The 24,136-nt window shown below is 45.7% G+C and overlaps 2 protein-coding genes across 2 annotated transcripts in view; one reads left to right on the forward strand and one right to left on the reverse strand.

The window, feature by feature from the left end:
- SMYD4 (SET and MYND domain containing 4) overlaps positions 1–943 on the reverse strand; it is a 95,422-nt gene extending 94,479 nt beyond the window's left edge. The window contains exon 1 of the mRNA XM_044283880.1: positions 704–943. The gene's annotated coding sequence lies outside the window, so the exon portion shown is untranslated. The remainder of the gene's footprint in view (positions 1–703) is intronic.
- Positions 944–1,109: 166 nt separating this feature from the next.
- Positions 1,110–24,136, forward strand: part of RPA1 (replication protein A1) — a 74,378-nt gene continuing 51,351 nt past the window's right edge. Inside the window, exons 1-4 of the mRNA XM_044287007.1 lie at positions 1,110–1,240; positions 1,416–1,463; positions 6,543–6,621; positions 16,732–16,840. Of these exons, the coding sequence (XP_044142942.1) occupies positions 1,205–1,240; positions 1,416–1,463; positions 6,543–6,621; positions 16,732–16,840 (272 nt within the window). The 5' untranslated portion in view covers positions 1,110–1,204. The remainder of the gene's footprint in view (positions 1,241–1,415; positions 1,464–6,542; positions 6,622–16,731; positions 16,841–24,136) is intronic.

Raw genomic sequence — 24,136 nt, forward strand, 5'->3', positions numbered from 1 at the left:
CAATGGGAACATATCGCTAGGACAGTGATGGCTAACCCCCGGCACTGAAGCTGTGGTGAAGTACAACTCCCAGCATGCTCCATTAATTTCTATGGAGTTCTGAGAACAGCCAAGCAAGTGTGCAACTTGGGAGTCGTAGTTGTACCACAGCTGGAGTGCCGGAGGTTAGCCATCACAGCGCTAGGATATGCCCCCGTCTTCTTATAGGTGCAGGTCCCACACCTACGGTATATCGGGAACTGAGCCCTGCAAAGTGGTGGCTGGAGGACTCCAGTCCGGCCACCACCAAGCCACCTCCCTATAGAAGTGAATGGGAGCGTACCGCGCACGACCGGCCACCGCTCCAATTCACTGCTATGGGCTCGACGGAAATAGCTGAGCCAGCACTCGGGTAATTTCGGTGGACCTATAGAAAATGAATGGAGGGCAGCTGCGCATGCACAGTGTGCCCTCCGCCACTTACAGAGCTCCGTTCTTGATAGAAGTGCCAGTGCCAGAGGTGGGACCCGCACCTATTAGACTACAATGGGGGCAGATCCTAGCAATGTGCCCCTAACGTCTGTGAGGAGACAACCCCAAGGTCTGTGATGAAATTCCACATCTAAAATCCGCCACCCAGAGTCTACTACAGAAATTATTTGCAGATTTTCTTTTTTCCCCCATAGGAATACATGGTGTATGTAAATATCCACAGTAAATATACCTGAGGTGTGAACCCTGCCCAGAGAGTGCTTACAGGCTGCGGACGGGCAGATAACCGTGCGTTAGGGAATTGCCTCTTATATCATGTCAGCTCGGGGTGCACGGCACACAACCAGCCCGCCACTCGGTCACTCACACTCCGTGGCTCCTTTGTAGCCCTGTCACGTGTTAGAGTCCCGCGCAGTCTACTGCCCTTTTCAGAGCGCGTAGAGACAGGTTACACACTGACCGCTACACCCAATGCCGCCATCATTATTGCTGGCTAGTCGGAACTGAATACCTTCGGCATTGCGCCTCCCCCTGCACACAACGCCACTGCAATTTTAATTTCTGCCCGAAACAAAGATGGCTGAAACAGTTACCATGGTACCACGTCACGTCGCTGTCAGTCTCAGCGTGACTGGACGTGGGATTTGGCGCCAGGAGGTTGAGGGTAACTGCGCGCGCGGCAGACAGTTGTCCGGACAGAGTGCGGCGGGCTGCGTGGTGCATTGGTGTCAGGATGGCGCTGCCAAAGCTGAGTGAAGGGGCCATAGCGGTGAGTGGGCCGTGGTGTGGTGTACTTGTATCATGTGCGGGCATTACTTTATTCTCCCGTCCCATAGATATGTAGTACCGCTCTGTATACCCTGCAGCTGTAGCGCAGTGTACAGACCTGGTGCTGCAGCTGTAATGTTCTTTCTGATGTGTTCTTCCGGCTTTATGTATTACAGGCTATCTTACAGGGCGATACCTCATGCAAGCCTATTCTGCAGGTCATTGTAAGTATCTCGGCTCATCCATCACTTTCTGTTATATTCACATGCGGCAGCCTTTGCAGGTTCTGTAAGGCTACTTTCACTTCCGTTTTTTTGCTGGATCCGCCAGGGTCTCGGAAAAATGCTTCCGTTGGGCTACATTCACACTAGTGGCAGGACGGCTCCGGCAGGCTGTTCACCCTGTCGGATCTGTCCTGCCGCTATTTCGCCGGACCGCCGCTCCGTCCCCGTTGACTATGATGTCTGACTTTTTAGTCCGGCGGCCTCTCACTGTGAACTGCCGGAGCTTCGCCCCTGTCCCCATTAGTTGATGCGGACGGAACGGCGGCACGGCAAAATAGCGGCAGGACGGATCCGACAGGGTAAACAGCCTGTCGGATCCGTCCTGCCGCTAGTGTGAAAGTAGCCTTAGGATAATGCAACCGGATGCATCTGTTCAGAACTGATCCAGTTGTATTATCTCTGAAATGGCCATGTCGGATCCGTCACTAAGGCCTCTTTCACACTTGCGTTGTCCGGATCCGGCGTGTACTCCACTTGCCGGAATTCAACGCCGGATCCGGAAAAACGCAAGTGTACTGAAAGCATTTGAAGACGGATCCGTCTTCAAAATGCTTTCAGTGTTACTATGGCAGCCAGGACGCTATTAAAGTCCTGGTTGCTATAGTAGGAGCGGGGGAGCGGTATACTTACAGTCCGTGCGGCTCCCGGGGCGCTCCAGAGTGACGTCAGAGCGCCCCATGCGCATGGATGACGTGCTCAATGCGCTTGGGGCGCCCTGACGTCACTCTGAAGCGCCCCGGGAGCCGCACGGACGGTAAGTATGCTGCTCACCGCTACACTTAACCATGGCTGCCAGGACTTTAGCGTCCCGGCAGCCATGGTAACCACTCTAAAAAAGCTAAACGTCGGATCCGGCAATGCGCCGAAACGACGTTTAGCTTAAGGCCGGATCCGGATCAATGCCTTTCAATGGGCATTAATTCCGGATCCGGCCTTGCGGCAAGTGTTCAGGATTTTTGGCTGGAGCAAAAAGCGCAGCATGCTGCGGTATTTTCCCCGGCCAAAAAACGTTCCGTTCCGGAACTGAAGACATCCTGATGCATCCTGAACGGATTTCACTCCATTCAGAATGCATTAGGATAAAACTGATCAGGATTCTTCCGGCATAGAGCCCCGACGACGGAACTCTATGCCGGAAGACAATAACGCAGGTGTGAAAGAGCCCTAAAACCATTGTAAGTCAATGGGCGCCGGATCTGTTTTCTTTTGTGTTCGAAGAAGCGGATCCGGCACCATTGACTTACATTGTGTTTCATGCTGGATCCATCTTGATCACTTATCCCATGATGCATACAAACGCTGCTTGCAGCCTGGGAACGCAAGGCATTCTGGTGCAGTCCGTTCCATTCAGTTCAGTTTTGTCTCCATTAACAATGAATGGGGACAAATCTGAAACTTTTTCCAGCGATTTTGAGATCCTATGAAGGATCCCAATACCGGAAAGGAAAACACAGATGTGAAAGTAGCCTTAGTTTTGATAGAAAGGATAGTCCTGCAGGGAGCATTGTTCTTCCCATTACCATGATGCATCCCTATGGACCTCAGTATACGTCACTGGTTCTGTCAGGCTGCACTGGTGTCTATCGGGTACATTATAACAAAAACCACCATACAGATGTCCACTGAAGACAACTTAACTTATCCCCTCTCCACAGGGGCATGAGAACGGGGACCTGCTCTCCCCTGTTTGAATGGTCACAAATGCGTGCAGCCCCTTCATTTAAGGGAGTCTTTCACCTAAAATCACCATTATAGAACGCTAACATCAGGATCTCCATTACATTCCCCATATTAGAATGCTACCTTCCATAGTGCTGTCCATTGCCGATTTTCTCAGAAAAACACCTTTATTCAATATGTTACTTAGCTTCTGAAGGTGCCCAGGGGTGGCGTTTATGCGGCTGGTGCCCAGGCCCCTCGGTGCTTTTCATACAAAACCACTCCCCTTTCACTCCTCTGGCCCGCCCTAGGTTCTTCTGAAATCCAGCGCCCGCGCCGTTTAACAGATTTGCCTCGCCTGCGCACTTTATTATTCCCCATTATGGGCAGAGGCACAAGAGCATTTAATGCGCATGTGCCGGCCCATACATCCCGATCTAGCCGGCCTTGTGCCTCTGCCCATAATGGGGAATGAAGCGCACAGACGAACCTAGGGCGGGCCAGAGGGGTGGAAGGGGAGGGATTTCGTATGTGCGTGGCTCCTCACAGGTAATATACTTACCCGGCTCCCTGCACTGCTTCTGGTCCCCACACCGCCGCTGCTGCCAATGGCTATGCTAGGGAGGCTCGTCCCTGCCGACATCAGATATTTTCATCGGTGTGCAGGGAGAAGCAGCAAGCGTGGTGTCTGGGGTAAGTATATTACATGTTAAGGGCCCAGAACACGAGGAGGGGGAATGTTTCTGAAATCGGATAACCCCTTTAAAGTGCCATTGTACTGTCAGTAAACTTTCCATGTGTCATAGGGACATAGCAGAAGTTTAGATGGGTGGAGGTCTTGAGTGCTGAGACCCCCACTGATCGCTTTAACCCTCCTCGCTGCAGGACGGACCTGATAAAGTCTACAGGCCTGTGCCATGAGCGAGGAGAGAGCACTGAGTGAGCACTTCTCTCTCTTCATTCTAGAGATCAGTGGGGGTCTCAGCGCTCTGACCCCACCAATCAATCCTTATTTTTATTTTTTTGTGACATCAAAAGTTTTCTATTTATGGCTGTCCATTTGAGTTGAATAGAGCGGTGGATAGGTTACTGGTGCAACATTCAAGTGGGTAGTATGGACCCTTGTAATTGGCGGGGTCCCCAACATTCAGATGGCTGGTGATCAGACACGTATCCCCTGTTCTGTGGCTGGGGAATAAGTTGTCTTCATAGAACAGCCCCTTTAACCCTTTCAACCCCATAGGTATTTTTTATTTATTTTTTGCGCTCCCTGCCTTACCAGAGCCATAACTTTTTTATTTGTCTGTTCACGTAGCCGTATGAGGGCTTGTATTTTGCAGGATCACTTTTTATTTAATTTTTTTCACGCGCTCAGATGCCGTGGTCAGGATTGACCATGGCATCTGAGGCTTTAAATGTCCACAATTGGCATTACTGCCGGTTGCGGACATTATCTGCGGGTGTCTACTATAAAAAAAAATAAAAACAGCAGGCCAACCGCGGCTATGGCACCCGCTCTACTCAGGAGCAAGCGCCATTTTTAAAGACCCAGCCAGCGCCATACTAGTACGGTGCTGGTCGGGAAAGGGTTAATGTAGATTTACTAACAAATAAAAGGGCTTTTCCAGGTATCAAATATTGATGACATATCCTCAGTATAGGCCAGTGTCAGATAAAAGGGGGTTCACTGCCTCTTCAAACAGCTGATTGGTGGGCAAAGGTCACAGTAATGCCTGTACAGGCGCTTTTACACTTTACATAAGGCCTCCTGCGTATGCGTATTCTATCCATGAGACTTTCTTTGGTCCGGAGTGCTGAATCAGCACAGCTTGTGTAGTCTTTTCAGTCCCTGATGAAGCTCTCGGCATCACCACAGGAGCCTGGCATTGACTGAAGTGGGGCTACTGCTGTAACGGCCAGGATCAGAGAGCTTCAATCCCAGCTGCTTAACTCCCTAGATTGATTGTACAGTCAATAGCGATTGCAGCATCTAGGGACTTAGAGGGCTAACTGTGCCACCATCGGCTTTCCACGAATGCAATTGTAAGGTGCTGATGTGTTGCAGAGGCAGCCTGGAGGCCGAACATGTGTGGGTCAAAAAGGGCTCATGCACACGACCACGAGAGCCCAGAAAACACGGTCCGTGTGTTGGCAGCATCTTCAAGGCCGACTGCGGCTCCCCTCACCCTAACTGACTGTATCATAGACATTTATGATCCAGTCAGTCTCTGATTGCAGGACTATTGCAGTGTATTTACATCATTATGTGGGTCCTTCAAATAGTGTGAAAGTATATCTAGAAGAATTGATGCTGTTTTGAATGTAGAGGGCGCTCACACCAAATATCGATTGGATTTAGATTTTCCTTTTGTTCATTCACTTTGCATTTTGTTAATTGATAAAAAAAAAAAAACATTTTTCGGACTATAAGCTGCACTGCTTCCCTCACCTCCTTGTGCCTCCTGGATGCTGATTACCGCTTCTATAATGGAAGCAGTAATTAGCATTCGGCCTATAAGACGCATTACCATTTTTCCCTTACTTTTGGTTTTGTAGTCTGAAAAAGGCGGTAAGCTATTAACCCTTCTATTTAAAGTATTCTTAGTTGGCCCCATTTTTCACTCTTGCCTACAAGTTTTGCACAGTACTGTACATCCAGGTGTGCAAAGCAGTTATAGACACGTACACCAATGGCAGATCAAATCCAGGGAACCATATAGCCATATCGGTCTGCTCAGCTCTATAACGTGCTGCCTGCAGCTCCTACACCATGTCCATCATTGTAGGTTTCCCTTAATGGGCATCTGTCAGCAGATTTGTACCTATGTGCACTCAGCAGATGAAGGCCTCTGTGTTGGCCCCATGTACATGTGTCTGCATTGTTAAGATTTTTTTTTAAATATATGTAAATGAGCCTCTAGGAGCAACGGGGGTGTTACTGTTACACCTAGAGGATCTGCTCTCGAGATCTGCAACTGCCGGTCCCTCTGCACTATGAAAGGACCAGACCTGCTGATGGTTTCACTGCCTGACCCTATGAAAGTGCAGAGAGAGAAGAGACTCTAGGTGTAATGACAACGCCCCCATTGCTCCTAGAGGCTCATTTGCATATATTAAAACATCGTATTTCCTAGCAATACGGACACATATGTACATGGGACCAACACAGATGCCTTCAGCTGCCAAGCACACATGTAACAGGTCAGCCAGTCTCATAGGTAGAGGGCATCTGTCAGCAGATTTCTAAGACGGCAATTTCCTGGAAAAGATAATTATTTAGTATATTGCATTAACAAATATGTAGAAATACGTTTAATTTGATTCTCCTTTGCTGAAGTAAAAAATGTCTTATTATTTTAGAATACACGTCCAATCAACACTGCGAATGGTCCTCCGCGCTATCGACTGCTGATGAGCGATGGATTGAACACTCTTTCATGTGGGTATCTTGTTGGTGGTTTATGTCAGCAGCCTGTCCGTCACCTTCCCAATGGGGGAGGAAAGGAGAGTTTTTGCTCTGCTCAGGAATACAGCTAGACTTAGAGGGAATGTGTTTCTGAAAAACCAGAGCGCGAGACATGTGCTTCTTTCATATGTGTTTTTTTTTTTATTTTTATTTTTTTTTCCCCCCCCAACATAATTATGGGGTGGCCTTCTTACCTGAGCAGTTAACAGCATTTAGAGATCTGGTTTACATGAGCCGTTGAGACACTGGACAAGAGGGGACTCTGACTAAGGGCTCATTCAGACAACCGTGTCAGTTTTTTGCGGTCCGCAAATCACGGATACTGTTAGTGTGCGCTCCACATTTTATGGAGCGGCCAGCCCTTTGATAGAAATGCCTATTCTTGGTTAGGAGGGATACTAGGAGTGCAGAGGACACTTACCGATATATACAACAGGGGTCCACCTTCACGGTGCTGGTAGGAGAATGACCTATAATTAGGTCATCGCCATGTGACCAGTAACATTCATATATTAGGTCACATGGCCATGCCATCACCACAGGTTCTTTATCCTGCAGCATCCAGGAAGAGTATTGCTGCAGAAGAAATGTTCTGCAGTTTTTTTTTGTTTACTTTGCTTTTATTGGTTTTCAAGCATGACACTTCTGAACAGTGTATTCAAATATATAAAAGGAAAACTTAATCATAGGATCTGGCAGGATTCAAACACATTGTTGCAGTTAAAGAAATGTGTTTAAGCAATTGAATTGCATGAATAAACAAGGTTGAAAGTTACTGTGCTGTTAGGTACATGCATATCAATATGAACGTAAAACTATACATGTTATGAAAGTTCACAAAAGGCTCTTCCACAAACCAAATTTACTTATACCTCCATTTGAGGCACGACTCGTATATCGATTAAATAAAACAAAAGCAAAACAATCAAAAAAAGTAAGAGGGGAAGGAAGAAAAGGAGAAAAAAGGTAGGCATGAATTACAAGGAGTGTAGGGAATAGAGGTCAGAATAAAAGGGAAGGAGGGATATGTGGGTATATGAGGGAGTTCTAGCAATCTCCAGACGCCGCCCCATCCTCCATATTAGTAAGTTCCCCTATTATACCCAGGAGTTCCAGAGATTGGAGAAACTCTAATAGTGGGTTCCACCTAGCATAAAACAAAACAAGCCTTCCAGGCTCTGTAGATGTCTGCGTTCAGTCGCTCATGCACAGAGAGAGGGTGCTCCAGTTGATTTCCATTGTCTTGGCATTACCATACGTGCTGCTGTAAGAAAGAATCTTAGTGGATTTTTCTTCAAATTAGCGATAGTGCCTGGAATTAGTGATAGAAGGGGTATTTTAGGAGAGTTAGGTATAACTTTTCCCGTGAATTTGTTGTAGACGAGGAAAACTTGGTCCCCAAATATGGAGAATTGAACCTACCTCAAACCTTTGTTGGAGATGCAAGACTGAGTTGTTAGGGAACATTTTGTGAAGAGTCGAGGGACAATAGTACCATCTGGCTAGGATCTTGAAGCTCTTTTCCTTTGCATGAGCCGCTATAGACAATCCATGAGAGATTGTACACATCTTAAGGACATCCTCGGACGAAAAGGTCATTCGCAAGTCGGATTCCCATTTTTTTGAAGAATGGAGCTATGTCTGGATTGCTGAGGTCTAGTAAAAGCTTATATAGTTGGGATAGGAGCTTATAGTGCCTGTCAGGTTTTATGTAAATGTTATTAAAGGCTGTTGGGTCGGGACTAGAGATGAGCGAACTTCTGTTTTAAGTTCGGCGTCTAAAGTTCGGGTTTGGATTAGCGGAGAATCCCGATCTGGAACCGGATATGGATTCCGACTTCCGTTGTGGTCCGTGGTAGCGGAATCAATAATCGGCCATTATTGATTCCGCTACCACGGACCACAACGGAAGTCGGAATCCATATCCGGTTCCAGATCGGGATTCTCCGCTAATCCAAACCCGAACTTTAGACGCCGAACTTAAAACAGAGGTTCGCTCATCTCTAGTCGGGACAAGACTTTTGATCAAACAAGCTGTATACGAAAGCTCTTATCTGGGCGTACGTTAACCACATGGAACCATTTCACCTGTTCTCCGGGACAAGGGACTCATAGCTTTGGATATCTGCTTTTTTCATCATGTCTTGGACCCTGGGACATAAAGATTTTTGCCAAATCAGTAGGTTGGTAGCCTTTTCACCAGATAAAGTCAGGGTTACACATGATTGGGGTCATGGGGCCCGGTTTTTGCAAAATCTGGAACCTCGAGGTCCAATAATCCCAATAGGCCAGAGTATGTCGCACTAAGAAAGGCCAGCTTTCCTGAGATGGTCTGCTACTCACCCATGGAGCTACTGACAGGTTCATTGGGGAAAGTTCCCTTTCCATCTGTATCCACAGTCCCGGGGAATTCTTGTCTGACCAGTTTGACACTCAAAAGTATCGCTGATGCGTGATATAGTTTAAGGTCTCATTCCCCCTCTGTTTCGAGGTTTGGTTAATACTGAGGTGTTTATCCTAGCTCTACTGGATCTCCATATAAATCGCGTTATAGCTTTTTGTAGGACTACAAAGAACCCTCTGGGTACACTTATCGGAACTGTTTGAAAGAAATTTTGAGAGGTCTATTTTAATGACTCCCATTCTGCCGAACCATGACAGGTGTTTTGAGGAGTATTTAAGCAAATCTTCCAGCACTTTTTTTTGCAAGGCTAAATAGTTGAGGGGATATAGTAAGTGTAGCTGTTTCGGAATTTGTAGACCTAAGTATGTTATGCTAATAGTCTGCCACCTAAAAGGAAAATTACTTTGGATCTGTGAAGCAGTTTCTGCCTAGAGTGAAATATTTAGCATCTCGCTTTTAGTGGGATTCATTTTAAAATTACTAAGGAGGCCAAACGTTTGGAATTCCCGAAGAATGGATGGAACAGCCACGTGGGGATTTGAGATATACATAAGGAGATCGTCTGCGTAGAGTGCTAATTTATGATGATACCTGTGATATCTGTGTTGGCTCGCAGAGCATTAGCTAGATGTTCCATGGCTATTACGTTCAATAGGGGTGAAATCGGTCAACCTTGGCGAGTCCCATTTTTAATATTAAAGGAAGAGGCAAGTATGCCATTGGTCCTTACTCTAGCTGAAGGATCCGTGTATAGAGAGCATATTTTCCCTATTACTGTAGGGCCCAGACCAATCTGTCTCAATGCAGCGATCATAAATCTCCAGTTAACTCTGTCAAAAGCTTTTTCCGCTTCTACTGCAAAGGGACAAAAAGGGTCCCTATGAACCTTTGCCCTAGAAATAAGATTGATTGTTCGAATAGTGTTATCCCTCGCCTCCCTTTCTGGAATAAACCCTTCTTGGTCACCATGGATGACACCAGGAAGTGCCTTGTTGAGGCGATTTGCTAGGAGTTTGGAATACAATTTGATGTCACAATTAATTAGAGATATGGGTCTGTAGTTGGCGCAATCAGTTGGATCCTTATTAGGTTTTAGGATTACAACTATGTGCGCCTCCAGTGACTGCTTGGGGAAGGGGCAAGTAGGTGATATGCTATTAAACACTCTTAAAAGAAAAGGTAGTAACAAATCTTTAAAGTTTAAAAAAAAAAAAGGATGCTGTAAAGCCGCCTGGGCTTTTTCCTCCCTATAGGGATTTCAGAACCTCGCCTAGTTCGTTATCTGAGAAATCTTCCTCAAGCTCTGCCCCCCATCTCTCTAGGCATCATGGGAAGTGCTGTTTCATCTATGTAGGTGTTTATTCGCCTATCGAGTGACTCCTCCTGCATATCAGCAAGTTGCCCTCTTTTTTTTATATTATATAAGCTCTCGTAGTACGATTTAAAGGTCTCTACTATTTGCACGGGAAGGTGTACTGGGGTACCTCTCACATCCTTTATAGTTGGGATATAACTAGCCTGTTGTCAAGGGTATATATACCGTGCTAGTGCTTTCCCGGGTTTATTGGAGTTTTCATGTAGATAACTTCGAAAGCGTTCAGTATTTCTGTAAATAGAATCTGAAAGTATTCTTTTAAGCTGATATCTAGCCGTAGTGAGTTCAAAGAGGATGTTTGGGTCTAATGATGGTTTGTGCGACTGCTCTAGGGTAGCTATGTGCATCAAGAGTTGTTGTATCTTTGCACCCCTTTCCCTTTTGAGTCTAGCTCCGTGGCACACGAAGACACCCCATATCACACACTTTAATGCTTCCCATTGCAAAGGAAGGGCTGTTTCGTCTGAGTGATTTCAACAAATTGTTTAATGCTGGATTCTATATCGGCTCTACATACACTATCTTTCAAAAGGGTTCCATTTTTTTCTCTATGTCCATTCTTTAGCTATCAGGCCTGGAAGATCCAGAAATAGGAATATTGGCGAGTCGTCTGACCAAACTGGGGTGCCTATGTGTGTGCAGGGGGAGAAGGATAATGCATGATGGGAAATCAAAAACATGTCTAGTCTGCTATAGGATTGGTGAGCCGGGGAGAAGTGGGTATAATCTTTATCTTTAGGATGAAGTATCCGCCAGACATCTACAAGTTGTCTAACGTGTAACATTTGTTTTGCTCTTGAAATTGTTGACCAAAGAACCGTCGTTTTAGAAGAATCCAACGAGGGCTCCATGATCATGTTAAAGTTGCCCCCTAGCAGCACCACTCCCTCAGCAAAGGTGTCTAATTTGGACAGAATACCCGAAAGAGCTTTGCTTTGTCTGGTGTTTGGTAAATATACATTCCCGATGGTGTACACTCTCATGTATCCTCAGCTTCAGGAACAGGAGCTGTCCCAAGGGGGCCGTCTGTGACTCTAGAAAAGTATAAGGCAAAGATTTATGACGAGCAATTGAAACTCCTTTAGATTTAGATTCTGGATTGGTGCTGTGAACCCAGTAAGTGTAGTATTTAGAGAAAAATTTCGGTATGTGGTCTTGTTTTGAAGTGCGCTTCCTGCAGCAATAATATTTGTACCCTCTTTGTGCATGCCATAGAAGACCCCCAAACGTTTCTCCGGAGTATTAAAACCCCGAACATTTAAAGAGGCAAGTCTAACACCAGACGGGCTTGTTACTGAAGGACTTTAAGGTGTTTTACTCTCGTATGTGCTAGTTGAGGCTATGATAGGAGAAAGTCGAGAGACCACTCAAAACTCCCCAATATTTGGAAATGTTTTAAGGGGTACTAGTGCTTCCTGAGTAGTAAGGAGGGGATCTCCCAGCTAGTGGACAATCTAGATTAGGCTTAACAAGGGAAGTATGGTTTTAGGGTAAAGGGAGCAGAAGAGAGAGAAAAGTAAACTAAGGAATCAGGTAACCGTCCCCAGTGAAGGGACTAACTTGTCTGTTATACAATTAGGACGAGAGTTACAGTAGGAGACGGACTTCCAATGACAGAACGAGGAAGCCGCCACGAGGCTGAGGAGCCTATGAAAAACTTTCAGTTAACAATACAAACTTTCTTGATGGGAATTCGCCATTTGGTAGTGTAATGGCGAGGCAAATAAATCTGATGAAGTAAAACCCTGTGGAACAAAAAGAGTTACCAAGATAAAAGCTTGAAACTCAGCTTAATAGAACAGGTAAATGTATTATCCTTCATGGAGTCTAGTTGTTCGCTTCTGGAATTAACAGAGGGAAACTGCAGATGTCCCCATATATCGGTCGCTGTGGCAGTTTCAAGTGGGATGTTCCGGTTTTGCCATCCTTGGGAGATATCTTCTAGACTTCTGTTCGTGGAACGGGGTGGGCGAGCTGGGATAGTCTGCCAGTCCGGTAGCTGAATGGGTGGCAATTCTAGTGCTGTGAGAAACCTATCAAGGTAATCAGGATCTCTCAGTTCCACACGGTGACCAGTCTTGCGGACTATTAGCTGGATTGGGAACCCCCAAGAGTGCGGGATGTCTTTTGCTCTCAAAAGATCTAATAAAGGTTTGAGTGCCCTTCTCTGGGCTAAGGTAGCTCTTGATAAATCTTGTAGTATCATCAGGGTAGCCCCATCAAAGTCAATCGTGGAAAAGTTGCATGCCTTTTTCATTAGCTCCTCCTTTACTGCATAGTAGTGGAGATGGCAAATCACATCTTTTGGCCTGGAAGGGGCCGGATTAATGGGGCTAGGGCTCTGTGTGCTCTATCCATTTCTAGCCGGTCTGAGATGGGTTTCCCCAAGATATAGTGCTGAATAGCCCTTGCAATGTAGGGATTAAGTCCTCCATTCTGGTGCACTCTGGGAGCCCTCTGATTCTTATGTTTCTTCTATTACAATTTTCAATATCGTCATGAAGGCGGTTGAGATGGCTGATGGTCTCTGTTTTCCCCTTGAGTTATCAATTCCTCAACTTTAGCTACTGTGTGATCATGTAGGGATGCCACTTCCTCCACCTTTTCCTCAATAGCTTGCATATTAGCTTTAATTGTGGATAACTTATGAGTTTTCCAGCCTTTCAACATATTTCTCCATATCATGCTTGGTAGGTAGGAGTTTCATATGCTCCTTTAAGTCCCAGTTATCTCCTGAGTTCCCTCCCTCCGCCATATCTGTGGTACCTGGGGTCTGCTTTACAGCGTAGCAGGGCTGAGCTGCATCCCAAGATGGCGACTGCCGTGTGGTGCTGCGCTGCAGATGCAGCTGCCTGGTCTTGGTTAAATCATGTGAGCGTTCCGTCTCTAGGCTTCTTGAGGTCTGTTGCTGTGCCTCCTTTGTGGTCGGCCGGCGCTGAGGAGGGGATGTGTCGGTGTGCCGGATCGAAAGAAGCTGCGCCCGGATTGCGGCCTGGCTGTATGTTGTCTCCGGCCGCCCCCACTGCAAAATATCTGTGTAGGCTGTCTTTATCGCCGATGACCTCGCTGAGGGATCACCCGGTAGTGACCCTTTGCGTGTGCGTACCATAGGAGCTTTTTCGGCTCTTTGAGGTGTATTGCCCCTGGTTTCTCAGCCTCGTGGCGGGAGCTCCACAACTGTGCGTCCTCACACCGCCATAGTCAAGCCAGTATTAATACTTTATGTACCTCCATGTGCCTCACATTAACTCACATGGGCAACATGGGGTTAATGCAAGGTACATGATGGGGTTACTTACTGTTAATATGTGGCTCATGGAGGTCCAGATTGATACTATTAATGTGAAGCACATCATTTTAACACAATCATGCACGTCACGCATTAACCCCATGTTGCCCGATATGCGAGGCGGTAGTTGATGGGGTTACTATTAGGATGTATATGTTTTGCACATCGCCGACACTCTCATAGAAAATGCCTTTTCTTGTCCGTTATTGCGGACAAGAATAGGACATGTTATATTTTTTTGCAGAACGGAAGTGTGGATGCGACAGCACATTCTGGCCCCATTAAAAATTGCGGAATGGATGCGGACCCATTTTGCAGATGTGTGAATGGACCCTTAGGCTACATGCACACGACCGTATTTGTTTTGCGGATCCGCAAAAAAAAAACGGATACCATTGTTTTTTTGCGGATTCATTGTAAATGCCTAAAACAGACAAGAATAGGACATGTTCTATTTTTTTTTTTTTACTTTTTCTGGTATCGAACTCAAAGTTCTGGGATCATGACGGCTCTAATATTTAGGTGGTATCTGTCATTATAATCCTGCCTGTAACGATAAGCGGATAACTGCAGTAAAGTGCTGTGGACAGACCAGTGGAAATGTTAATAGAAATGGCTATTCTGAGCCGCAGAAATGAACCTGAATAGAACATGCAGTGAGTTTCTCTTGCCGAGTGCCCAGATCCGTTAAAGGGGTTCTGCACTTTCATTTAACTGATGATCTATCCAGAGGATAGATCATCAGCTTCTGATCGGTGGGGGTCCGACACCCGGGACCCCCGCTGATCAGCTGTTTTAAGAAGGCAGCGACGCTCCAGTAGCGCCGCTGCCTTCTCACTATTTACCGCCGGGCCGCCCGCCCACTGACGTCACGACTTGTATCAACTAGAGTGGGCGCGGCTAAGCTCTGTTCACTGCGTCGCTGCCTTCTCAAACAGCTGATCAGTGGGGGTCCCGGGTGTCGGACCCCCGCTGATCAGAAGCTGATGATCTATCCAGAGGATAGATCATCAGTTACATGAAAGTGCAGAACCCCTTTAAATAAAAAAAAAAACTGGTGTGCATGGCTCTATTAACTTAACTTGTATTGGTCAGTGTGCTGTGTTGTGTTTTTTTTTTTTTTAAAGGGGATCTATTAGCAGACCTGTTGCTTTGTGCCGTTTCTCTCTTATTCACTCTAGAAAATTCTGAATAAATTGACAACACTTATCTTAGGAGCTTATCTCATTGTCCGCTCAGTGCTGACAGTGGCTGACTGCGTAGGTGCACCCTGTTCTCAAGGAGACTGGCTGCACACAGTTAATGGTTTTATTTCTAGGAGGTATAACCGAGGAGCGGTGCTATGCAGATTCATACGAAGTGTTCAGGATGATTTCATTAGGAATGCAAATATATGCTAAAACAGCCTTGTCAGGAGAGGCGAGATGTCTTCATTAAGTGCATTGTTATAGCCTTTAGTACTCCTTTTCGAGATATTGCTAAAACATATAAATCGGCACATCTAGCAATATAATGAAGTCATGTAGACCCAGACTTTATAAAACGTATCATAAATGAGCACACTGAGCCTCCAAAGCACAAGGGAAGAAATATCTGGAGACATGGATAGAAACTCGTCTTACATGTTGGCTGTATCTTCAGGCTAGCATTACTAAGGATGGGAATATGATATTCAAATTATTTTTTACAAATTTAGAGATCAAAAGCTTTTACATCTTAGATCTTACAGTCATCCATTAAACGCTAGCGCATTTGTCCGCATAGGCCCAGACATGAGTGACTGTTGCTAGACTGTCATAGTTCAGTCACAATGCCTTAAGCCTGGGTTCACACCTGAGCGTTCTGAAAGGAGCGCTCTGTATGTGCGATTGTACCGGCGTTTACAATTGCGCATACAGAGACAGGCAAACACATTGACGCGCGTTCCCGAATATCTATGTACGGGAATGCGCGACAAAACGCCCCAAAAAAACTCAAGAACTTGTTTGAGCGTCGGGCGTTTTACAGCGCGTAGGAACGCGCTGTAAAACGCTCAGGTGTGAACTTAGGGTAAAGGCCATCTGTCAGCAGATCTGTACCTATGACACTGACTGACCTGTTACACGTGCACTTGGCAGCTGAAGGCATCTGTGTTGGTCCCATGTTCATATGTGCCCGCATTTCTGAGAATAGTGATGTTCAATATATATGCAAATAAGCCTCTTGGAGCTACGGGGACGTTGTCTTTACACCTAGAGGCTCTGCACCTGCTGCACCCTCTGCACTTTCATAGGGTCAAGCAGTGAAACCATCAGCAGTTCTGGGCCTATCAAAGTGCAGAGGGCACGGCAGTTGCAGAGAGCAGAGCCTCTAGGTGTAACAGAAACTCCCCCTTTGCTCCTAGATGCTCATTTGAATATATTAAAACATTTTCTTTAGCAATGCAGGCACATATGAACATGGGACCAACACAGATGTCTTCAGCTGCCGAGTGCACATGTAACATGTCGGCCAATCTCACAGGTACAAATCTGCTGACGGATGCCCTTTAAAGTAGATTTTAGCTTAATATTTACAGGTCCTTGCTCCTATTAGCCAAAATGGCTAATAAAAAAAGTGCGGTTTGACTAATGGGGGTAAAGAAAAAAAATAGTCTGTGTTTATTAGCAGAGTACTCCCCTGTACCTCTTTGCAGTAATTGATGGAGTCCCATGTATGCACATATACGCAGCAGCCTGAGATTGTGCTCTCTTGATAAATACGCTGGAGTCCTAACTCTGTGCCCCCTGTATTGTTACAGAGCTCCCATTACCAAACTGCACAGAAATACAAATGCCGTTTTGGCTGCTGGTTTAAGTGCAGTATACAATGGCTCCCCTCTAGTCGCTTAGCCTGGCTGTTTGACATACACAGATTTGTTTTACAAAACTTTATTTTTCTAGGTCTATGTGGATATATATTTGTCTAGTGTATATGTAATATCTATGAACACATGTACCGGTTATTACAGCTTTTTATATATTTTTCACATTTTAGCTTTTATGTTGGCAACACAGCTGAACAGTCTTGTGGATGAGAACCGCCTTGCAGCTAACTGCATCTGTGAGGTCTCGCGGTACATTGTGAACAACTTGAAAGATGGAAGGTATTTGGCCCCTATGTTTGTCAGTGAGCATGTCACTCATGTGATGCCGCCTCACTCTGTGTGACTTTTATTTATTTATTTTTTGTCAGCCATTTTTAAATGTACAAGTTCATGCACATGTGGTGGGCTCTATTGTATTTGTATAAATGCAATGATTTTTGTAGGTTCTTAATGTTGTGTTGATAGATGCCTCTGGAATCCTTGATTGTTGGCCTTTTTCTTGTTAATATCATTGGGGGCATCATAGGTATAGGCCTTGCCACTACGAGGCTCACACTAGCAGCAGTTTTCTTCTGGCCAATTCTCGGGTTCTGGATCTCCGCCAACCCCCCTTTATAGTCAATGGGCCCGGACGGAGACTTTTTCATCCTTCAGGCAAGCTGTTCCCTGCCGCATCGTTAGCACTAGTGTGAAGCTAGTCAGGATGTTTACACTTCCCAGACAAGGGCCTGTCCGCTTCTAAACAATTGGGCCCCCCTTTTTCAGAGGAATTGGTTTCTAATCTCTCTCTCCATCTGTGTTCAGCCTGCCTTAAAGGGGTTATCCAACGTCTCCAACTGCCCCCCCTTGGGCCAGGCCCCTCACAGGTAATATACTTATCCCTCTCCCTGTGGTGCTCCTGGTCCCCGCACCACTGCTGCTGCTTCTTCCTGGACATGGAGGCAAACATCTGGTTTCGGGGGGGATAAGCAGTAGGGGTGCACCGAAATTTCGGCAGCCGAAAATATCGGCCGAAAAAGCACCTAATCTGTTTCTGCCGATAGTTGTACATATCGGCCGGAAATAGCGGGGAGGGACTGGGAGGAGGAGCTGGGGGCCGGTGCGTTCACTGTGCTCCGGTCCCCAGCTCCAGTAGTTATAAAATGTGTGCAATTAATAAGCATTCTATTCATGAGGCCCCTTCTGCAGTAGAACAGCCACATCCTACTCACAGGGCTGTGCTGGCCGGCCGGGCAGACGAGCGGCAGCGTCACGACTGACGTCACATGCCTGCGCCGCCTCCTTCATTCAGAAAGTAGGCCGGGCACATGACGTCAGTTGTGACACTGCCGCTCCTCTGCCCGGCCGGCCAGCATTAAGATGACAGCCCTGTGAGTAGGATGTGGCTGTATTGAATGTTCTACTACAGAGGGGGCCTCATGAATAGAATGCTTATTAATTGCACACATTTTATAACTACTGGAGCTGGGGGCCGGAGAACAGTGAACGCACCGGCCCCCAGCTCCTCCTCCCAGTCCCTCCCCGCTATTTTCTATTAATTGTACACATTTTATAATAACTAGTCTGTACTGGAGCGGCAATGGGGGGGGGTTCTGTGGATGGCACTGTTATGGGGTGGGTGGGGGTCTGTGGATGGCACTGTTATGGGGTCGGTGGGGGTCTGTGGATGGCACTGTTATGGGGTCGGTGGGGGTCTGTGGATGGCACTGTTATGGGGTCGGTGGGGGTCTGTGGATGGCACTGTTATGGGGTCGGTGGGGGTCTGTGGATGGCACTGTTATGGGGTCGGTGGGGGTCTGTGGATGGCACTGTTATGGGGTGGGTGAGGGTCTGTGGATGGCACTGTTATGGGGTGGGTGGGGGTCTGTGGATGGCGCTGTTATGGGGTGGGTGGGTAATATGATTTATTAAATTCATGAAAAAGAATTATTAATAAAATCATTAAAAAAAAAGTATTTTAAAAGTATTTGGGCAAAAAGGCAGTTTCGGTTTCGGTCAAGGGGTATCCAGAATTTTCGGTTTCGGACCAGAATTTTCATTTCGGTGCACCCCTAATAAGCAGCCAATGGCGGACAGGGATGAGCCTCCCTAACATCGCGGGTGATGCTAGGGAGGCTCGTCACTGCCTGCCATTGGCTGCTCATCCCCAACACTGGATGTTTTCATCCGTGTACAGGGAGAAGCGGCGGTGCGGGGACCAGTTGCTGCGCGGGGTAAGTAAATTACCTGTGAGGGGCCCGGCACATAGATGTTGGATTACCCCTTTTAAAAACAACACTTTGATTCAATGCTGCCTTTTTTACGATTACGTTCATAAGACTTTCCAAATCCACTTTTGTCACAGCAGTCTCATCCCTACAGTCAACCTTTCATCTTCCTGGGTGAGTAAGTCTTGTAAAGTTTGGCTCAAGCAGCTTCATTAGAGCCCCTTTTGAAGATCTTGTGGACTGCACTTTGCAGTTGATTCACGTGTCCAGATTCTTTTGCGAGGCTTCTTTGGAGGCTTTCTGGCTGAGAATAGTAAAAGCCAAAACAACGGGACTCTGCAAACAGAATATATGAACTAATTCTATATGCACTGTATAAAATGAATGACATTCATAGCCATTATATTGATAAAAAATAATTTGTACTATATAATTCCACCATGGCAAGGTGACTTCTCTTGGTAGGGAACCTACTCCTATATAAGTGCTCCAAATGGTCGCCGATGTGCCTTAAAATTTGCAGATGGCGACAAGACTTTTGCCATTTGCGACAGGGCTGCTGCGCTGTAGCGGAATAGTGCGGCGGGACATGTGAGCCAATAATTCCTTGCTCTGCCACCCCAGCACAGGCATTCGCTCAGCAGTCTCTCCCTCCCTGGGCTGCTGCCACCAATGAAAAGAGGGGAGCATCTGTGGCCACTGCGACACCAATGAAGATAACTCATCCATTAATTCAAATGCAGGATGCGGGTGACGGCGGCAGAATCGCATAGCCGACCTATGATAGGTAGCTGCGATCCATGGCAGTTAACCCCTCAGATGCCGCACCGATGGCCTCTTCCGGTTTGCTTTGGAGTAGTCCCTAAAGGGTGGTATCTTGTTCCAGCACCTTCTGCACCCAGATGAAGACCTTCTTACAAGGAGTAACGCATTTTGCATCACCCTACTTCTCCCAGTAGAACCCTGGGACTCGCTTCTGTTTTCCACCACTCCCATTTTGAACCTCTTTGTGAATTTCGCTTCACTCTCTCCTGGAACCTTACATTCCTTGCTGCTGTCCCTTCCATTCATGGTCTGGGTTGACTGCTTTGCTCTTCAAATCCACCTTTTCTGTTGCTCCGCTTTGTACCTTATATCCTTAAACGGAGTCTGTCACCTAATCTGAGCCTTTTAGACGGCCCAGATCAGGTTATAGACTCCTTTGCCCACATTCCAATGGTACCTTTTCTTATTATTAGCTCCTCCTCTCCATCACAAATCTTGCGCCTGCTAAAGGAGAGATGCTGCTGCGCCAACCCGCCCCTTCTTTGGCTTCACTGCAGTCCTCTGCAGCGGCTGGTTACTTCTGCCCGCTGGATTTTGAGCTACGGACTGGCGCATACGCAGTCAAACTACCTGTTTCTCTGCCCATAATGGGCACAGCGGTGCGCAGGACAAGTATGGAGCGGCGCATGAGCGAGATTTGTGAGGGAGAGGAGGAGGTAATAATAGGAAAGGAGGGCGGGCCAGAGGGGTGAAATAGGTGTGGTTTTCTGGGCACTTGCTGCAGTAACGCGGCCCTTGGGCAGAGGTAAAGGTAAAAAGTTGGAAGGGGGAGAGGTTTCTTGTTTAACCCCAAGAGCTCTGAAACCTCTAAACAATGACACCAGACATCAGGTGGGCGGAAGATTCAAATCCTTTGCAAAGGAATGGGAAGACATTACCTTGAATTCGTGAATTCTAAATATTATATCAGTAGGGTACGACATGTCTTCCTCCATCTATAGATGTGTTCAAGGTAACCCCGATCCAGAAATCGGGCTCTCTACAAGAGAAACTGGAGGATGGCATTTTGGAGCTAACAGGTGGTTATTCGACGGGTTTTTTGGTAAAAAAAAAAGCTAACAGGGAATTCTGTCTGATAATAAACTTGAAGAGCCTGAGCAAATTCATCAAATACGAAAAATTCATAATGGAGTCTGAAAAATCTACCATAAATCTGCTAAAAGGAGACTTTCTTGCTTCCCTAGGTTTAAGGGACACACTATCATATTCCGGTATGCGAAAAGTCTGCGTTTTCTTGGGAGCGGCTCTTCAACATTTCCAGTTCCAAGTTCTCCCTTTTGGAATCACTTCCGCTCCAAGGGTATTAACCAAGGTCATAATAGAGGTAGTTGTTCATCTGAGAAGACTAAACGTCATCATTGTTCCCTACCTAGACTATCTTCTAGTAGTAGGAAACTCAAAAGAATCCCTAGAAAACAGCCTTTTTCGAACTTGTCAGATCCCCCTATCAAATAGGTTGGGTTATACCGTAAATTGGGAAAAATCAAACCCCTGCCAGTCTCCAAAAATTTTTAGGGGTATTACTAGACTCTTTCTTCCCCCTCAAAAAGTCTTAGGTGTAATAGACAAGGTTTCAAAATTCCTTGTTCGTCCATTTTGTACAGTCAGAGAGGCCATGAAACTTCTAGGCACTCTAACTGCCTGTATCCCAGCGGTAAAATGGTCCCAGTTCCATTCTTGAGTATTTCAGCAATGACTTCTAGAGAGTTGGAAGAGGAATCTAAATTCGCTAGAAGGAAAAATCTAAATTTCTCCATCCGTAATTTCAGCAATTCAGTCTCTACTGAGGTGGCTAAACCCAGTTTACCTACTGAGAGGGGGTTCCCTGGAGTCCCAGGCACCTGGAAATAATGACAACGTATGCAAGCCTGTGGGGTTGGGGGGCTCATTGCTCTCAACACGCTTTCCAAGGTCAATGGTCCAAGGAACAAATAGTTCTATCCTCTAATCGGAGGGAATTAACCGTGGTCTGGGAGACAGTAAATGCTCTATCTGAAAACATAGAAGGAAAAGACATAAAAGTGAGATCAGACAACACCACCGTAGTGGCCTATCTAAACCAGCAGGGAGGAACAAGGAGTGTAGCCCCAAATCAAGTGGCGGAAAATCTTTTCTTAGGCAGAGATACATCTGAGGTCCCTGTCTGCAGTACATTTAAAAGGCTCCCTAAACGTAAAAGCAGACTTTCTAAGCAGGGTTCCCCTAAATTCATAAGAATGGAATTTTAAAAAAGCAGATTTTTCTCCAGATAGCGGACAGATGGGGAACTCCCCTAAGTAGACCTGTTTGCGTCGGCGAAGAATACAAAGCTAAAGTTTTTCTCCCTCAACCCCATCGACGGAAACATAGGTGTAGATGCACTGGCCCAAAAATGGAATATTCATCTTGCATATGCATTTCCTCCCTTTCTGCTGATTTCCAGGGTTCTAAAAAAGATTAGTCAGGAAAAATCTCATGTCATATTAATGGCCCCTTTATGGCCAAAAGAATCCTGGTTCCCCCTTCTGAAACTACTCTGTCCAAAACCGGTGCTTCCCTGGGTGCAGGATTTAGTATCTTAAGGTCCAGTGTTTCATCCCAGGATAGTGTTTACCTCTAGCTGCATGGAACCTGAAAGGGTGACATTAAAATACGAAAGCCTGTCTGATGCTATAATTAATACCATGGCAGCCAGCACAAAGGAGGTAACCTCAAAAATGGATTCTAAAGTTTGGAAGAGATTTTATTACTGGTGTATTCAATCAAAAATTCTGCACAAATGTATTCTATTCAAACAGTAATAGGGTTCCTTCAATCAGGGTTCGAAAAAAGGTTAAGTCTCAATACCCTGAGAGTTCATCTGTCCGCATTAAGCTCAGTTTTCGAATAAAAATAAATAAATTGCGGATCATCTGTTTTCTCAAAGGAAAGGATAGGTTGAGGCCTTCCCTAAGACCAGTTGTATCTCCTTGGGATCTGTCTGAGGCGTCTTTAAGATATCTCTGTCAAGACATTATTTTTAGTGGCCATTACTTCTGCGCGCAGAGTAGGTGAGATTCGGGCTCTAAAAATAGTCGAACCTTCATGGTTTTTCCAGACAGAATAGTGTTCAGACTGGAGGAAACTTTCTTACCCAAGGTTGTATCCAATTTTCACAGGCAGGAAGATATTATCGTTTGCTCGTTTTCTATGGATCCGAAATCAGAAGGAGAAATCTGATTTCGTAAATTGGATGTGAGAAGGGCCATTCTGATCGATCTAGAACAGGAATGGGCAAACCCAACACTGCAGCTGTTTTAAAACTACAAATCCCATCATGCCCTGCTGTAGGCAGACTGGGAATTGATGGGATTTGTAGTTTTACAACAGCTGGAGGTCCGAGTTTGCCCATCCCTGATCTAGAAGCTATTAAATCCTTGTGAAAATCAAACTACTTGTTTGTGCAGTTTCTATGGGCAAATAAAGGTCATAAAGCTACAAAAAGCTCCCTGTCTAGGTGGATAAAAATTGCAATCTCCGAAACCTACAAATTGTCAGGAGTGGTTCCGCCAAAAACTCTGAGAGCCCACTCTACGAGGTCAGTGTCAACATCTCGGGCTGAAAAAGCAAAGTAATCTATAGAGCAGATCTGCAAAGTGGCTATGTGGACGAGTCGATGCTAATGCCAATCAAGACCTGGCCTTTGGTAGGAAAGCTTTTCAGGCTATAGTCCCTCCCTAAAATATTCTAATCTGGTATATCTCATGGTAATGCCGTCGTGGAGGATAAAAGGGGAAAAAAATATATGATTAAATATGTATAGGAAGTAGTTAGTGTCAATGTGTTTGGAGGAGCCGGAGGAGGGTCAAATTTTATTCTTCCTGTCCCTACCTGGGGTTAAAGGCTGGTCATCTCTTATGGTAATGCAGTCATGGAGGATTCATGAAAAGGAAATTACCGGTAAGTAATATGGTTTTCTCCACCCAGTGTTAGCCTCCTAGTGGCAGGGTTTATGTCCATTGAAAACGAGAGAAGGTGTTTTCAGTAAATATAAAAATGTAGTGCATTTTGTATGCTTGAAAGCAGGGGCATGCTGGGATGTGATAACATGCCATGATTTTCAAATAGTATATTATGCATGTAAGGATATAAAGGGCCTTCTCAAAAAATTAGCATATTGTGATAAAGTTCATTATTTTCTGTAATGTACTGATAAACATTAGACTTTCATATATTTTAGATTCATTACACACAACTGAAGTAGTTCAAGCCTTTTATTGTTTTAATCTTGATGATTTTGGCATACAGCTCATGAAAACCCAAAATTCCTATCTAAAACAATTAGCATATTTCATCCGACCAATAAAAGAAAAGTGTTTTTAATCCAAAAAAAGTCAACCTTCAAATAATTATGTTCAGTTATGCACTCAATACTTGGTCGGGAATCCTTTTGCAGAAATGACTGCTTCAATGCAGCGTGGCATGGAGGCAATCAGCCTGTGGCACTGCTGAGGTGTTATGGAGGCCCAGGATGCTTCGATAGCGGCCTTAAGCTCATCCAGAGTGTTGGGTCTTGCGTCTCTCA

The sequence above is a fragment of the Bufo gargarizans genome, chromosome 3 (genome assembly GCF_014858855.1).
Source record: "Bufo gargarizans isolate SCDJY-AF-19 chromosome 3, ASM1485885v1, whole genome shotgun sequence".
NCBI lineage: Eukaryota > Metazoa > Chordata > Amphibia > Anura > Bufonidae > Bufo > Bufo gargarizans.